General features: G+C 37.6%; 1 protein-coding gene across 5 annotated transcripts in view; it reads right to left on the reverse strand.

Moving 5' to 3' along the window:
• Positions 1–19,317, reverse strand: part of PCSK5 (proprotein convertase subtilisin/kexin type 5) — a 196,088-nt gene that overhangs the window by 71,997 nt on the left and 104,774 nt on the right. For all 5 annotated transcript variants that reach the window (XM_027886279.1, XM_027886281.1, XM_027886283.1 and 2 more), the window contains 2 exons: positions 10,089–10,301; positions 3,309–3,409 (listed from right to left, as the gene is read on the reverse strand). In XM_027886279.1, coding sequence (XP_027742080.1) covers positions 3,309–3,409; positions 10,089–10,301 — 314 coding nt within the window. The remainder of the gene's footprint in view (positions 1–3,308; positions 3,410–10,088; positions 10,302–19,317) is intronic.

Genomic DNA, 19,317 nt, shown 5'->3' on the forward strand with positions numbered 1-19,317 from the left:
TTTTTTTTTTTTTTTTTTTTTTTTTTTTTTTTTTTTTTTTTTTTTTTTTTCCTAATTTGCCTTCTTCAAAGGAAGAAGTCCCCTCTAGAGCAAATATGGGCCTACTGTCTCTTCTGACTCTGATTTACCCAAATTCCAAATTCAAACTTTTCATCAATGAGAAAAGGTATTTCTGGTACTAAGTGTAGATGGTACTGTGTAATGCAAGTAGTTTATTTATAGTAACAACATTGCTGCCTCTGTGGACTAAACTGATTATACTTATTTGCTGGTTTACAATTAGAAAAATTTTACATTATGTAATGACTAAGAAGTGCAATACACAAGCAAGCATTTACTCATAGCACCTGTCTTTGTGCGACAATAGTTGTCTATCTACAACTCTGCACTGCACCTGCAGGGATTCCAAACAAAGAGTCTGAAACTCAGTTACAATTCTTTGATTTCTGAAGGAAAACAAGTCACTTGATATTCAAATAAAAAAAAGTGTTCACATAATTTGAAATTGGGGTAGCATGCAGAACACCACCCCCAAACAAATGGCTACCAGGATTTCAGGAGCAGATTCCAGCTGGAAGGAACAGCTAACTGGAGGGTTCAAATCGGTAGGAAAGCAAGAGAACCTCCATCAGCTATTTGCCAATCCTACCATATGGGGCTTGTCAAAGAAAGAAAGTGGAAGGTTGTAGTGTAAATCTGTCTCACTCATTTTCCATTGGTTTAATGTACCTTTGCATGTGAGTTGAAGCAAACTCTTGGCTGTTCTAACTCACATCCAGGCCATATTAGTGCTCTGTTCAACTCCTGATGTCTCCCAGGAACAAAACTTGGCTACTGGGGAATACTGACCTCATAGGCTTGTTTATAATTTATTGTGTTTTCCAGCACAAAGTGGAATGAAACTATTCATTATCACAAATATGGTGAAGAAGTGTTCAGGACTAAGTGCTCCAATTTTTAAACTGTACGGAGAATGTAATTAAACTTGCAAATCCCCTTTCCAATTTGTCTTTTTTTAAAAAATTTCATGTAATCACTTAGTGCCTTTAGTACAGGTACTAAAACAGAATCTAAGGAAGAATCCATAAAAACGCAAACTCTGTTTGAATGCAAACTAGTTCCAGCAGTTGCACTAAGCTGCAATATCATGTGTCCTTTACATCTCATTTATTTTAAAAGTACTACAGAAAATGCTTAGATGGCTTCAAAGATTCTTTTTGCATAGCCTAATTTCCAGCATTTAGTTAGGGTCACCTAACTTGGCAGGTATCACAGGTGAAAAATAAATTCTGAAATTTCCAATCACATAAATAAGAATTACCATTTAGAAACTGCATAAAATAATCTGAATAGATTCCACACAGACATTAAAATTGAATATATCATGATATGACCTCCCTGTAACATTAAAGTCCTTACTTCATAATCTGTAACTTCCCAGACCAAAGATTTCTCCAACCTGAAGAAAAAACCTGGCATGGGAAACAAGGAAATATTTCTCTCTCTAGTGTGTTTGTTTGGTTTTTTTAAAAACTTTTTCTTTAATGACTGTGGACAGCAGCAGCAACAGCATATTTTAAGTACACATAGGAGAGAAAAGTTAGTGAATGAAATATATATGAATAAAACCATATTTGTGATCTTATTAATGTAATTCCTTTGGATCTATTCAAATACACAGGCTAAGATACAGAAACAAATAAAACCCCTCCACATAATGAAATGAAACAGAGTCTGAAAGGAGGTAAAATCAACACATTTTCACCCTGAAACTCTTGTTAGCACCATGGAACAGAGTACTACCAATACTGAAGTGCCTAGGATATTTAGTTACTGGCACATTTTGTCTCCACCACCACATCTGATGCTGTAATAGTCTTGTCTTCATGCCTATCATAACAACAATTAATTTGGAAAAAAAAATACTACTCCATAGGCACTAACATAGATTACCCACTGGTACATTCACAAAACTTCACAGAGAAAGAAGTGGAGGCTTCTCAGTGTGTGTTAAGATGTCACAATCAGAAGTAGCTTGGTTGTATGTCTTGAGTGCTATAACTTTTTGAAACTTTCAAAAGAAGTTTAGAAGAATAATTTGCTAAAAAATGCATACAAAATATCACATAAAACAAGTATGAGCAACCTCAGTTCATTAAGAAATAGTAAGGATAACATTCAGCAAAATGAAATGTACATGCTTGCAATCTTATCTGCATTTGCACATTGTTCAGAATGGATTTTAGAATTTTAAAACTGAGATAAAGAATAGATTAAAAAAAACCACAATAGCAATATAATAAGTTTTCAAAATACCTTTGTTTCTAAGGACTGCATTAAGAAGATCTAATAATAATGACAGGTCTTTAATTACAAACTATTATTATACTGGGCCAAGGTGTCTTCAAAAAAGCAATAAGAAACATGGAAACATAATTCTGCTGTTACGAATTACATATGACTTGAAACTATCATTGTGTCCAAATTGTTTACTTCAAAGCAACTGGCTGCTTCCAGAGGAAACTAGTTTTCTTCAGAATTTAACAGAATCAATCTTCTAGTGCTAAGAAATACTTGATTTTGAGTAGGATTTGGGGTGGCGCATTCCACCTTACACTTGCAAATCGTATCCAACAGAGCACAAAACTAATGCAAAAGGTTTTCAAATACAGATTTACCTGAAAAATCTCCCATATTTCTACTGCTCCGTGAAGCACATTAAAGATATATATTAGGCATAAAGAACAAAATCCTGCAGTTGAGAAGACAGAAATATTTCTGAGCTAAAGGTTAAAGGTCTTCTGAACTACATTACCCATGGTTTTTAGAGCTGAGGAACTTAACCCATGTTAAAAAACAGACTTGTGTGAGCACGATTCAGTTGAGAATTTTTACTTTTTATATTAATTTATCAGGGTAGCCTAACATCATCCCACAACCTCCTTCAATGTTCAAGAATTGCTAAGAGGAAGCTGATGAATGCAGGAGGTGACCTACAGTAGCCTGCAGAGCAGATCTGGGCAGCACTGATGTGCTTTACAACATCGTGAGGATGCTACACATCATTTAATGGAAACATTGTTTCAAGTTACTTCAACACTGAGTACTCTGTAGACACCTCCACAGTGTCAGCTTTCTAGCATGTGAAATAAGCATGGAGGACTTTCCTTCTCTCAGAAGGATACTGTAAATTATGACAACTAAGTTTCCAAAGCACTTTGAGATCCCTTGTATAAAGGTGCTGGATAAATGAGAAAGATCCTTCTGTATACTTAATCTTTTTTTCCATAGTACAACTCAGATCTTACTTTGCTTCCAGTGCCAGGGCAATGATGCCTGCAGCCATAGGTGCAGAGGCTGAAGTTCCAGTATGGCTGTCTGTGCAACGCTGCCTCAGGTCTGTGGTGATCTGGAAGAAATTGAATGGGTGAAATTTAGAACACAACTTCAGAAATCAGATAAGCTTTTATTTGCTTGAATGAGTCACATGTATGTGGAGGGTATTTTCTTCTTTCATTGCAAGGAAAGGAAAAAAAAGAGGTGTCTGAATATATGATGCTACATGTTCTCAGCTTGAAGCCATTTGTGAAGTCAGAGAAGTGTTCTCTATATTGTTCTGAAAACATATGTTAGGCCCTGTTTTTTTCATGGCATGCTCAATAAAGAGACTTTTAAACTAGAAAAACATGCAGAGGGGTTTGAATCTGCACAGTTAGAACTCTGCCTCTCTTGGATTTGTAGAACACTTCAAGAATCTCAAAGTGCTTTACAAACAAGAATGAACTAAATCTTACAGTGCTCCCTACATACAGACTGCTTATGCCCATTTCAGAGACTATAAAAGAGGTATGGAGGTCAATTAGGTTGCCAGAAGTCACACTGGAAATAAGCGACAGAAGCGAATACAGTTGGGCTCATGCTAAGTACCGCGTTTAATCATTCCTTCATGCCTTATGCAATAAATCACATGAAACTAACCAGTAATTAATTGGAAAATCTTGGTGGTAATCACGAATTTGGCCCAGCCATCACCAGCCAATTAGATCTTTTCATTTTTTAATTGTTACATATTACGTATAAATAATTATATGCTGCCATGTATTTTTGTATGTAATCTAAGTGGATGTCTACACTGTGATGTGTAATACTAACTAGAGGCATAGTCTTCCACTGAAGTGTTAGGATGCTTCTATCTAATAATGAATTTTATACAGATTCTTTCTGTCAGACAGTAAATCAGAACCTAAAATGTGTTTAAATCCTGCTTCTTTTATGGAAACGGTAATCTAAAGTGATTCTACTCTATGCTTGTCTTCCTGAACTAGTGGTTCCTAGCAAGGGCAATGCAGCAGAAGAAAGGGCAACTACTACCTAACAGAAGCTCAAGCAAATCCCACACAGACTTGAGAACAGTCGTTAGAAGACAGCAGTCCACAGCATGGAAACCTCCACGAAGGTATGAGAGTGAACAACCTGTGACACCAAACCTTATTCTCAGAATTTCAGTCACTGCAAGATGTAAAATATCTGCCTGAGGGGCAGAGGAGAGGTTGCTTACACAGCTTCTTATCTAAGCATACAGAATTATTGTGTCCTAATTTACTAGTATGCTCCGTTTCCAATATGGATATGCACAAAGATGGGAGAGGATTGGAGGATCAAAAAAAACCAAAAAAAAAGCACTGGGCATGTGAAAACGCCTTCCAGCTTTGAAACCTCACGATACACAAAATATGATCTGAAAAATGAGCTACATCCTGTCTTGGCAGAATATAAGCAAATGCACGTTGGAGGCATAGGTTCCACACTTTACATTGGCCATATTCAGTAAGATACATATTACATAATTCGTATATGGCTGCTGAAAATTCTTACAAAATTTAAGCACATGCAAGCTAACACAAAAGAGCTCTCTAATAGAGAAGGAGCTAACAGCAGTAAGGAAATGATTGTTGAAAATGAGTAGTGAGCAACTGAAAGAAAATGCAAGTTTCTAGAAATTGAAAAAGACAGATTAAAGCATTTATAATGTCAGATCCTTAAATCAGTGAACTTGTCAGAGGCCAGATTTCTTGACTAATGAAGTCTAGAAAAAACCTTTTTTCCCCCTATTATTTAATATTCTTCATCATGAATTCTTTATCCGTCATCAGCTAAAAGTTGGAACCTCATAAAGAAAATATTCATATAACTTCATTATCTCCTGCCTTCTTGCCTTTTGAATGTGTATTAATTTAGACAATGAAAATTAAGAGTGTTGGGAAAAGCCTTATCCATGCAAATTCCATAAATGCCCTGACAACATTAAGAGATGGAACTGCAGCAGGAACAGCCCTAACAATGAACTGCCTATATGTACAAATGCAAGTAGTGTTTTTGCAGGTGGGATTGACATGTCCAAGAAACAGAGGATGACAAGCACCCATACAGAGATATATGTGATTTAGGCATCCCATCTGGAAAAAGAGTGGCCAGTCATGGTGAGGAGCAGAAGCAAAGCCAGGAAAAAGAGAGGGCAGAAAAAGGATTAACACATGTTTGTGTCTTCTGTATCTTGTTCCCTGCATAAAAGTGGTGCAGCAGGTGCTTTCCTTGGAGGATTAAGGGTAGTAAAGCCTACAGGACCTCAGGCAGCTTTTCCCTAAGGGACAGCCTTTCTCACTACAGTGAAACACATACCAAATTTTGCTATCTTCTTTTCTCGTCCTCTGGGAGGGCATCCTTCCAGAGTGATTTTGCTATCCTGTAGCTACAGATATCAAGCACAATAATTCACGGTATCTCGTTATTTGGTAACATTTTCCCTTATGTTCTAAACAGATGCTGTGGCGGCAATTCAAACTATAGGCCCTTATCTTTTTTTCAGCAAGTATTGCAGCAGAAAACAGGTAGAGAAAGCTTTGTAAGCAGAAATCCCATTTGACCTATTTCAAAGGAAAGTTACTGAAAGGAGCTGAGATGTTTGGATGTAAATTACCTCCCAGATCCAAGACATGTTTTTCAGCACTGTGGATTCACTGTCAGAGAACTGCTGCATTCATCCCAAGAAAAGTGAGTATTGGACCACCAACAGGTGAGCAAGTTTCAAGAAGAAAAATGGTGCTCCAAATTCCCAAACAACATGAGAGCAATATTATTAACCTCAATAATATGATGTGGTGTTTGACATCACCATGAAGCTGTCATTAGTGTGTATTAGTGGTCATTCTGATCAACAGGGTGGGTAGAAGGAGAAATTTTTTAATCTTTTGTTGAGTATAACACGTGTGTATGCTTGAAGTACCTTCGTAACAATTGCTGATCAGGGAAAATAATGATTAAACTGTCCAAGAAAATCCATGCAGTATTTCTAGGGGCATGAGTTTTAACCACTTCTAAATCAGTTGAATCATCCAGGTTTCACTGAAGACAATGACAATGTTTCTGGTACTGCCTAGTTTAATCAACATGAAATTAACAACCTTGGACAGACATGCTGATGAAAGGAAGACAAAAATTATATGAATCATCACAATGCACTGTAATACCTCCCATATGCAGTAGAACAAAGCTTTCAGAAAAACTAGACATTTATTAAAGGAAAAACTCTAGACAATGTAATGGTTTTATAGAAGTAACTTGATCTGAAGAACTAAGGAGATGCCACTTCTGTACAGTCATTATTAAGGCTGCATCATCACTCTTTCCATAGTTTCACTGACTGAGAGGTTAATAACAAAGGTCAAAAATGGGATTTCCTCTAGCAGAGAACATGCCCATTTTCCCCCCCAAGACTCTGCATTTCTTACTATTTCCTATGTCATGACATGAGTTTTTCGATCCAATTGAATAATCTTTTACCTTCTGCTTCAAGTTCTTCCAGACATAATGATTTCTATGAATCTGTGTCCCTAGAAGTGAAAAAGGCTTTAACAAAAATGTACTTACTGCTCATCCTACATAGCTTGTGTATCCATATGTACCTAAGACTGAAGGAGCCTCATGGTATCCTGTGTATATCCTGTGCATACCTTGATAACCTGAGTGAGTTTCTGAAGGAGAGCAGGCTTTTGTATTTTAAGAACTGGCAAGAAATTGGTTTGGCTTTTTCATTGTTTCAGTTTTGAGTTCTGCTTAGAGTAGTGGTTAGTAAGCAAGCAGAAAAGGAAGAAAACCAGCAGATGAATTGGCATTTATCGCAAAACAACAAAACAGGTGGACAGGTTATTTTCAGCAGTTAAGTAATATAATAGGCTTAGGAATTATATCTGTGAGGGACTTTCATATGCAAAATTCTTAGTGCTTAAGGAAATAATTTGAAAAAGGGATTCAAAGGAAATGCATTTGTGCAATATGTTTGATAAGTGAAAGAACCATATAAATAACTATATTAAGTGGTACTTAACCTATCCTAGCAACGCGGTCTGGAGTGGGAAAGCTATCTTCCAGCATTGTCCTATGGTATTCTAAGTGGCAGAGAAAAGAATAATAGGAAAAATACCTTGACAACTGTATATTATTAGCCAATACTTCTGCACTCACTGAGTCATGAAAAATAACATCTATAAAGAAGTATAATTTTATAGTCTTTACCTGCTGTTGATTTGCTTTTGTCCCACAATGTGAGTTTCTACACCTATATCTATGCCAGCACTTGGCAGCTGCACTTGAAAACACTCAAAAGTAACTTCAATTCTTTTCTCTCAGAGTCTATGTAAAAGGCACACATATATCTGCATCTTTGAAATGGTTGTATGCTTTGGGCTTTTCAATACATAGAAAGGGTGGAAACTTGGTCCATAAGGGGCTAATCGTTACTGCAATAAAATTCAGTGCAGTAAAGTGTGCTTGGAGCACCTTCCCTGAACAACTAGGAACTCTTGCAAGATGGTATCATCAGTGTGTGTTTAACTGTAATTGTTAGCTTAAAGTATCTCAAGCTATCATCGCAGAAGACAAAATTAGAACTCCAGACTAGTAAAACTTCCAAAATTACATCCTATATTTGTAGCAAGCAATTATCAAAAACAGGTAGCAATGAAAAAAGAAAAAAACTCTTCTGCGTGGTTATAAAAGCGTGGGTGATCTGTTAGTCCATATTAAAGTCAAATATTTTTTGTAAGAATTTTTAGTCCACACAATGAGTTCCCAATGGTTGCTCACTATTTGTTCATTTACCTTATAATACATTGGGCACATAGAATCAGATCAGATGGGTTGGAAAGCACCTCTGTGATCATCAAGTATTGGATAGAACAACAGAGAAGGGAAAACCAGAAAGATATTCAACTAAAGAACTGCAAGGAAAGACAAGAAAGAACTGTGGAACATGACACTACACAACCATAACCATTTACTGTCCCTCAATCTTGCACAGGTATTTCTGTACTATGACACCACACAATCTCACACGATATTGGAGTTTGTTCTGAGTTACATGACAACAAACAAACAAAAACCACAAAAAAAACCCCTGACTTCCCACAGACATCTGTTGATACCATTAGTATTTGTACAAATGAACACATTCAATATACCTTCCAGTATTCAACATACTAATCCTTTTAACTCACAGACACAGTGCTTTTGTTACTCAGTACTACCTGACTCGTGTGTCCAGTCTGGATGCTCAAAGTTCATAATATGAGAGAGTTTATAAGAAAACATATCTTACATAGAATAATGCAAGACACTTACCTTCAGCTACTAAAAGTGATTTGTTGTTCAGGCTACATGGGCAGAGAGAAGACAGTAGACAACTGGAGTGCTACTTTTCATACTAGCGATAAAATCAGTGACACTAAATGCTAAAAAATCAAAGTTGGAGGAGCTCAGAGAACAAATAAGAATTTTTTTAATGGCAATGGGTAATTCAAACCACTTGCCCTAAACTGAAGTGGATTTTCTGTCACTGAAAACTTTGAAAGCAAGATTCATTGTATTTGTGAAAATTATTGTGGAGTTGACAGCAATTGCTGGATTTGACGGACTCAGGGAAGTCCTACAGACCTGGCTAAGTAAGAGCTCAGGGTGGAGGAATACAATCACATCAGTTCACCTTATACCGTATTACTAACATTTAAACTTGTGAAGGGAATTTAATCACAGAAGTGAGAACTCATAGGAGACACAGTACATTTTTTTTTAATTATTATTATTTATCAGGGACAATAAATAATGTGCCAGGAAGAGAGAGTTAAGATTTCAGTGAAGAGAAGCAAGTAATGAACAGAAAAATTACTGGAATGAAGAAGTACCTCAGAACAAGTTTAAAACAAAAATTAGATAATCTGAAAACAAAGAAGGATCCAAGAACAGATGGCCAGCATCCAGAATCCTTGAAAGACAAGGCAAACATTATTAACAAAATAAAGTGGCAAATATTTTTAACCCTTCACTGACATCAAGAGAGAGATCTGCTAAGGACCAGAAAAAAGGCAATGCTGGATGAGTACTTAAGAAAACCTATGGGGAAAAAAAACCCCTTCAAGTCCCTCAATCTTCTGAAGTAATTAGTTCTGTAAGTTAAACAATAGAATAAATAAGCAGGGAAGAGGTAAACATTAGCAAACCCCATTCACCTCATTACAAGGGTTTAGAAGGTTAAAAGGTTTAGTATGTTGAATACTGGAAAGTATACTGAATGAGCTCATTTTGCAAAGGCAGATACAGTGTACAAATACTAATGGTATCAACAGATTATCAAAAAGAATTAAAACAATTTGCCATTTTCCAGCAAAGATAAGTACATTAGGGAAAAGGGATGCTGGCTGCTTAGGAGTGAGATGCAGAACAATACAGGAAAGATGAGCACTGAGTTTAATTTTCCTTACAATATATTTTTGCCAGAATAGACAGCAATATGAGTAATTTACCATCACTGAAAGTAAAAGAGGAATGATGCTGGATCAAATTAAATCTGAGAAAATAGAGGGGTATGTAGACAAACTGTTAATATCATGAGTGTAAAATCTGAAAACTACTGATTACTGGATTTAAAAAAACCCAGAGGATATTATTACAAATTATTTCTCTTTCTCTCTCTCCCTCCAAAGTCACTGGACAAACACAAACACATACACATTAAAGAAAATAATTAAACCCCATACTATTTTCCTGTCATAGGATTCCCCGCTGCTATATGTTGTAGCCAGTGTGGATGCGCATTCTTCCAGATACCAGGGCTTCTTCCCACTTTCAGCTGTGCTGCTTATTGAAATAGTGTAGATGCTATTGGTGTAGCCATCACAGGAGCAGTGGTCTCGACTTCTTCCACCATTTCCAGATGCCCAAACAAAAACCGAACCTAAGCCTCTTCGACCCTGTTTGGAAACAGTAAAAAAGATTTGATCAGTAATTCTTCTTTTCCCCCTCAACTGCTTAATAGACAGGTCTTTTCCCCCCAAAAGGCATCTCATGAGAAAAAGAAAATAAGCAATTTCACTGAGAAGAATCTGAATTCAAAACAGGATTTAGCAGAGTTCAGAATCACACATTAGAAAAATTCAGAAAATCAGTGGTATGAACACAGCTTTACAAGCAACTTTTATACAGTCTTTGTTGGTCTGCATCTATGCTATCCCAATGTACCAAGAAAGAGGTGCTGAAAACTCAGATTAGAATATCATACTTGTGTTGCAAAAAGGAAAATAAATAACATACTTGAAACAAAACCTCTTCATAATGTATGATACTTCTTATCTATGAGGATGTTCTCAGCTGTTTCTTCTTGGGTTGCCTGAGGCACTAAGTATTTTTCGGGTAATATTATATACTGTGAATCACAGCACCATTTTTTCACACACACTATAAATCACAGAATCATAGAACACCTGAGGTGGGAAGGGACCTCAGGTGCCTAGTCCAACCCACCTAGTCCATTACAACTGCTAAATGTACAATACAACATAAAAAAAATACGGACAAAAATAATTCTTATAAATCTACTCTAATGAAGCACTAGATCATTAGTTCAGCATGTTATTTCAAACATATGACTAGCTGGACAAGTTAATTAGGCATATTCATAATGTAAACCAGGTAACCTCCCCTTGACATTTTCTTAATATACAAAGTTATATCGTGCCCAAATGAATCAAAACATTTTAGTGGTGCTAATGCTCTTACACAGGTATTGACATGAAAAGTGAAGGCAATCAGTAACGTGTATTGTTGATATAAGAGAATTGATACATGGTTAGTTAGGTTTTTCCTTAGTTATATTTACATATTTCATGCTAGGAATGAAATTCAGATTGATGTAACTGTATGATTAATTATCAGCACTAAGGTATTTTTGATTAAGCTAAATAGTGTCACCCTTTCTTACGAGACACTCTTGCAAAGCATGATACATCTACAAGTATGCTAACAGTCTCACCTATACCTCATGTGCTTTCAACTCATCACGTTGCATTTGCCTGGCTTTTGGGTGAGCCAACCACCATGGGCCCATGACAAAATACTGCATAAAACAACTTTCTGCACAAATCAGAGACTCATTCAATCTAAATGCTCAGAGGGGTTTAGCTAGGGCTTTGTGTGCTAAGCATAAGAACCTATATTAATGTAAGACAAAAAACTGTCACACTTAACAGTCCAGGCTCAAGTTCTCAAACACAGATGAATTTATTAATCTATTATTAAGGTCTCCATTAAGGGACATTAAGGATTTACTAGTCCCAGCTCCCCTCCAGAGGACAGAGACATCTTTCACTAGACCAGGTTGCTCAGAGCCCTATCCATTCTGGCCTTGAACACTTCCATGGACGGGATGTCCACAACTTCTCTGGACTACCTGTTCAGAGCCTCACCCCCATCACGGTAAAGAATTTTTTCTTAATATTTAATCTAAACCTACTCTATTTCAGTTTGAAGCCATTCCACCTTGTCCTGTCACTACATGCTCTTCTAAAAAGTCTCTCTTCATTTTTCTTATGGGTTCTCTTCAGGCTGCAATTAGGTCACCTCCTCTTTTTCAGACTGAACAAAACCACTTTTCTCAGCTTTTCCTCAGAGGAGACGTGCTTCATCCCTCTAATCAGCTTGGTGGCCTTCGCCTCGGACTTGCTCCAACAGGTCAACGTCCTTCCTGTGCTGGGGACCTAGAGCTGAATAAAGCACTCCAGGTGGGGCTTCACTAGAGTGGAGGAGAGGAATAGAATCACCTCTCTTGACCTGCTGGCCACACTGCTGTTTATGCAGCCCAGGATACAGTTGGTTTTCTGGGCTGCAAGTGCACACTGGTGGCTCATGTTCAGCCTCTCAACCACCTGTATCCCCAAGTCCTTCTTAGCAGGGTTGCTTTCAATCTGTTCATCTCCCAGCCTGTATTGACATGCTGCACACTGACCCAGGTGCAGCACCTTGCAATTGGTCTTATTAAACCTCTTGACATTCCCACTCGCCCATTTCTTGAGCTTGTCCAGGTCCCTCTGGATGGCATCCTGTCCTTCAGGTGTTTCAACTGTACCGCTCAGCTTGGTGCCATTTGCACATATGCTGAAGGTGCACTTGATCCCTCCATTTATGTCTTATAATGAATAACACTGGTCCCAACATATAAGGACCCCTGAGGAACACCGCTTGTCACTGATGTCCATCATGACTCTGAGTTGTTGACCACTATCCTCCGAATGTGACTGTCCAACCACCTTCTTATCCATCTAACAGTCCAGTTGCCAAATCCATTTGTCTCCAGTCTAGACGGAAGGATGCTCTGGGGGACCAGGTCAAAGGCTTTACAGGAGTCTGGTAAATAACATCTGTAATCCTTCCTTCGTCCCTGATGTAGTCATAGGTGGTCATGAATCATCTCCCTGCCCTTAGCTTTGCTTCTAGGAGGATCTGTTCCATAATCTTCTCAGGCACAGAGGTTGAGGTTGACAGGTTGGTAGTTCCAAGAGTCCTCCTTTCTACCCTTTTTAAAGATGGGTACAGTGTTTCCCTTTTTCCAGTCACGTGGGCCTTCACCTGACTGCTACGACTTTTCAAATATCATGGAGATAATTTGTGAGGTTAGTGGAAGTATAATACCTGGAGAGACTCATGTCTCCAGCAAAATAAGGTAAATAGCAACTTCTCCTGGTTACTATTTACATAAGGTTATGTCTCTAAAATGCAAATTTTCATGAAAAAAACATTTCAAACAGCGAAAAAAATCCCAAAATGTCAAGTTATACATACTATGACATCCACATTCTCCAGACAAAATCAATTTGAATATTTCATTGTTTTTTATTTCCTTTAGTTGTCTTGGCTACTGCACCAACAAAAGATGCAAAAAAGCAACACTTTTTGCAATTTTTTCTTTTTTTTTTTTTTTAACGACAACCTTGATTATGAACTCTTATCAAATCAGAACCCCCTTTCCATCTGGAGTTCTCCCTGCTTTCTCCAGCTAGTAGGGTCCAAATCTGAGCCTCCCAAAGCCAGTGGGATGTGATCTCCAAATGTATGGGACTCTTTTACGAACCACTTTTCTTTCATTTTACAAGCAGGTCATACCCCTTGGCAAATATCACACCTCCATTCTGAAAACATTTGCTGAGACAGACTAAAGGAAGGGCAAATGGAAAAATTATTTCATGCATATTCACCAATTTATTACACCAGCAGGTGAGGGAGACAGAAGACAGACCTCTCTGGATGTTTGTGGGGAATAGGATGGAGGATTACCCTAATAATACACTGGTTCATTACTTTTTGATGTGATCCTGCTTGATTTTTACTGGTTTTGTTTTGGTTCCATCCCATCACCTCTTGATATTTGATCATGCTTCCCAGCAGTATGCAATTATTTGCTTTCATCTTCCTTCTCCTCAATGGAAATGGTAATTTTTGGCGTGCCCATCAATTCTTACATCTGTTTCAAAGTCATGTACAGATTTCTGTCTGGTCCCTTAAAAACCAACTTTCTCCTACATATGCCCCACCCAAAAAAAAAAAAAAAAAAAGTATATATACCATATGTATACATACAGCCACACTGTTACCTCCAGAACATGTCAAAATATTCCAATAAACCCTTTTTAAACGAATTTTCAGAAGTGTCTGCTATTTGGAGATTTTTATACATTTTTACTTTTTTTTTTTCTTCACATGCATGTCTTGAAAGTAGTATTATGTAATTGCATTTGGCCAAATCAATACCCCATGGGAAATTCAGAAAAACTAATACAACCAAGAGAGAAGAAATGAGAATTCAGGGTAATCCAAGCCCAAATTCCACTTTTTTAAAAAAAGAAAGGTTTTGTAAAAGTAGTTATCAAAAAGATATTCATACAGAAAAATATCCTACCAATAACAGTCCATCTGTCATTTTTCTGCTATCACCATCAGCTGGTTCTGTATGCAAACAGCAATATAACATGACTTACCCCATTCATGTCATGAAAGTCTTTTCACTGAAGGATATAACTCTACTTTGTGAAAATTTTGGGAGATGTCTGAATAGAAAATGTGTTTCTATTTCTTTAGATGCACTCTTATGCTGCTGTGAGAATAGTGAACAATGAACTGTAGAAACAGGTAAGTGAATTGGCCACAAAATATAGTCCTGATGAAAACATGCCCATGGATCTTGGAAATTCTGCGATTCAGTATTTAAAAACAATAAACATCTATTTAGATTTTAATAGCAATGGCAGGGCTTTAAAAATAACAGCCATGTGCACACAAATTTACCTTCTCATGCTAATTTCTTTGGTAAACAAATTTAAAAACTTTAAAACTAATGTGTCCTGCAAATATGTAAAGGATCAATGTCTCTTTTATTGCAATAAAAAGAAAATACTAGGTGCACTGACTAATGGAAATTAGTATTTTCTAATACATACAGAGAAAGAATTCCCAGTCCTCTAATGCACTGCAATATTGCACATATAACACCTCAGCAGTTCACAGAAAACAACAGCACTGCCTTCAGAGTAGAAAATATGCTAAAGGTCTTGTTCCTACAAGCTATTTGTCAAAGCAAATGGCAGCCTTAAAAATAACACTTGCGTTCAAGAAGCGTCTGGATTTGGCGCAGGGTGATATGGTTTACAGGTTACAGTGGTAGCGGTAGGTGGACAGTTGGACTGGATGATTTTGAGGGTCTCTTCCTGGTGCCTTAAAAGCTACGATTTCAGTATAACTCCTTTAGCACTTTTAGCAGTACTTTAGCTAAGTACCTTCGTATTAGATTTCTGAAATATTATTTAATATTTCTTGTCAAGAATTCCAATGGACAAAGATTGTAGGAAGGTAAAGAATATTTTATCTATATAAAATGTTCTTAGAATAAGACATAACAGGCATATCGCCTGATCTAAGAGAGTCAAACCTATCAGAGAAGGCCTAGAATCCTTGAAAGAGGGCCAAACAGGGACAGAGAGTTGACGAAGACTTTTGTGGTAGAAAGATGTGGGGTCTTTGGGCCTCCCAGTTCTGGGGTGAGCCTGCAGGAGAAGCTGGTGGACAGTTTTCAGGCCACAAGTAACTCCCTGAGGTAATAGTTAGATGTTGCAATTAGATGATACTTTTGGTTCGTAAACCTTTGTGTGTGTGCGCAGGTGCATATGCCAACTTTGTGCACCTAGGACATTTTATTAAAGAGCTGGGTTTTTACCTTTCTATACTAATGTGGTCTAGAAAATTATTTCTTCAGTTTTAGGTAACATTCCACCCTTGATAATTTTATGATTCCAGGATTATATGAACCCAACCAAAATAATTTGTCCAGTAAATAAATTCTAGTTTACATTTACTGTCTACCATTTGGTTTCTTCTTTCTTCCTGTTTCCAAACACTCTGCTTTAGTTCAGTAGACCTGGTCATGCTTAGGAAAATAAAAACTTGCTAGTAACCATGCCAAACAAGTAAATAGAGCAACAGCATCAGCTGTCCTACTCCATGTCATTCCCAAATGGTCCCCTTTAAACAAATGAAGTTTAACAATGTTTGGACTGTGTTACAAAGTTAACACAAACACACATGCAAGGCACCAGTAGCTTTTACTGTTCATGTAAGTCTGTCATCTGTCATTTGCGAGATGCCCAAGGGTGTCACTACGAAAAGTCAAGCCTTGAGCTGCCAAGAAGCCAGGAATCACTTCTTACTCTAAAGCAAAGGTGCATTTACAAACCGTATTGGTAGACCTGGAGCAAAACTAAGAATCAGTGAATTATGAAAGAGGCACAGACCAGGGCTGAATGAATGTTCAGCAAAGTATGCTCACTGTATCCCATGATGTTAAAAATACATTGCCTCTTCCTCTAGGCATAGAGTTGTTTCTGCTCTTCCATTTGCAATGATAGCTAAGGACTCCCCACTGCACTTGTGCTTGTCAGAGCAACAATTAGACCATGTGAAATGATTCCCTTTTGTTTTGCTTGCTTTCTTAAATTGCATAAAATCCAGATAATTTAAAAAAAAAAAAAAATCATCTGTTCCATTATGCAAAACAAAAAGTCTTTCACTGGCAACTGTAGCTTGCTATCGACCTAGCCACAGTTCAATTTTCCTAGTGCATTTTCTGGGCAAAGTCAATGTGCTCAACTGGCAGCTGACCTTAAATGAAATGGGCTCATCAGGTCCTTGACAAAGAGGTCCCAAGGCAGAAATTACACCTGTAATGAGAGAACAATCTTGGGCATTCTGGCTTTTTTTTCTGCTCATGCCTCCTTTTCCTTGGTCAGTGGCTTGCAAGCAGGTAAGTAATACAAAAATTTTTTGGGTTTTTTTCCAGTTCACCAGCATGGATGGGTTAAGTCTGCCAAGAATCAGAGCCAGTATGAACATGTTCATAATGACATCTGCAGAATTTCCAATATTATTAGAAGAACACCCTCTACTCCAAGTGCATGTGTGTGTGTATGTGTATGTGTATACATATAAACTACATATGTCTTTAAGAGTGAATTCCGTAGTGGTACTGGCAGGAATCTTTATAATGTAGAGGTCTTCACATGTTCATCTAAAAGACAACCAGCAGTCCCATACACTTTCCAGTTGCTTCCATCTAATAAAAACAATTTCCATCTACAAGTTGTAGTTTGAGCCAGTGGAACAAATTTTAACCACAGTATTACATACAACTTAGACTCTACATCTGTTCACTGCTTTACAAGTCAAGCTGCCTTAATCTACCCTTGAACTGATTACTTCCTGCTCAGGAATCAAATGCCCCAATAGCTCTCCCCATCTACAAGGTCAATTGCTGTCTTAATAGAAGTGATCAAATTTACAAAGGGACAAGGAAGGAAAAAACAGAAAGGAGTAGAAAATTCAGAGGACAGAACCACTGACTTGCTGTAATTAGTTACAAGGGTTGCAGCCAGGAAGACAAAATTTGCAATTAATATGCGGGAAATTGTACACCCATCGGCAGAAGACAAATAATAAAAATATAAAATGCAGAGAAAAAGAGGGACACTCTATCCACACCTAGAGCCTAAACATTTAATTTCCTCTATTCTCCTCAATACTATTCTAAAATTACTTAATGTTTCCAAGAACAAAAACTACTGCCAGGAAGTGAAAGCGATCCTGAAGTGGAAACTGGAAAAAGTAGCCCATGGTATGACCTCTTCCTTAAAAACTAATTCCTAAAGAGGAAATGTTAATAACTGAATGTGCAAAACAGAGGCCAGTATTCTGGAGACCTAAAAAACCTACTATGAAGACATGATTTTGAGTTCAGCATGGTACAACCACTGTAGGGCAAGGCACCAAGAATCACAGCATCCTGAGAAATTCACCTATGAGAGGCATCACCTCCTTGCTCCCAGATTTTTGTACTCCCTGGAAGCTGGACACTGCTGCCCTGCAAAGACACACAATGCTGCCAAGCGGCTGACTGTCAGTGTTTTGCTTTTGACAAATAGCAGCTCCTAGTCCCTGCTGTATTTAGCTCCTCCAGTTCATTTAACCTCTAATCTGGAAATAAAAAGTAGTCTGGTACACCACTCTTAAAAGACTCTGCTGTAGATTGCACAGCACCGAACTTCAAAGGAAGAATCTCTCCAAAACAGATAACGCAAAGCTGAAAGTCCATGCCAGCAATTCTGAAGTGCTATCAGAAGCCAGACAAACAGATTTTTTTTTTTTTTTTAAACAGTCTCCTTGGGTATTAGAACTAAAAATTTATGAACAAAAGGAGACATTTCTAAGGCCATTAATTCTGTTGAGGTATCCACACTCTCAGAAAAAAATTCATGTTTGTGCATCAAATAACTAAAAATGCACAACTATGGTATCTATAAAGAAATGAGTAATAAGCCAAAGAGATGTGTATTAATAAAAATATACGTTTGAGGAAATGTCCAAAATGAGACCTTTTACTCTTAGGGAAACTAGGAAGTAAAGAAGTATTTCCTATTGCTGGAACACAGCAATATATATACATATTATATGTAATGTAATGTAATGGCCAGTCTTCGCGAACGAAGAACCAGGGAAGGTCTTTACACCTTCCAGCCTGCGCATTGGATTTTTTAGGTGAGACACAGTGTGCACGGAACTGAGCCCACCCTTTAATCCTGAGGTTCATCTGCCGGGGCCAAGCGAGCTTGGACGGTGGCAGCGAGGTCCTCAGGACGTAGATGGATTGCCTTACAGGGCTAACGAGCTCCATCTGCCAGGGGAATGGCCCTGACCGGGAATCGAACCCGGGTCTCTGCAGTGACAGTGCAGTCAGTGTCTTTTTCCCTAGACCACCGGGGGCTCCCTTACATATTATATATACATATAAATATATATATATATATAATGCAAAACTGTATCACTATTTACAAAAAGTGGTTATATTGTTGAAAAGGCAAGTGGTTGCTAAGAAAGGTAAGAGTTTGGCTATTTCTGAACCAGCTTTTTAAATAAGAAAATGAAAGACAAAATAATTAATCATGGTAAAAAAGGGAAAATGTATTTTACTAGGTCACAGGATATGATACCTTTGAAATACGGAAGTGGGAAAATAATTTAATCTGAGTATAAAAAAATACCATATTGAATAACCACAAGAACCCACCCATTAACACAATAATTATTGGGATATATCAGTGGAACAATTCAATATGTAGCCTTCATGCTGTGTATTTTTTACTTTACTCTTCAACAGAAAGACAGCCTCAACAGCTACAAGATATGCCCACACAGCTATAATTAGTGCTGGAAGTGCAACCAAAAGAACCGGCTGAAACCTGAAATCTGAACATGTGGAATACTGAAATGAACTTCTCATTTACCTAAGCAAAAGTGAGGCAGCTCCAGGACTACAGGAATTGCAGGTCTGCTTCAGGCTCTCTCTCCATAGTATAATTACTACTATTACTGGGATAAAGCAAGCTGTATATTGCA

This window comes from Empidonax traillii, unplaced genomic scaffold (assembly GCF_003031625.1).
Source record: "Empidonax traillii isolate 1590-97213 ecotype Southwest subspecies unplaced genomic scaffold, ASM303162v1 scaffold183:size818647, whole genome shotgun sequence".
NCBI classification, from domain to species: Eukaryota; Metazoa; Chordata; class Aves; order Passeriformes; family Tyrannidae; genus Empidonax; species Empidonax traillii.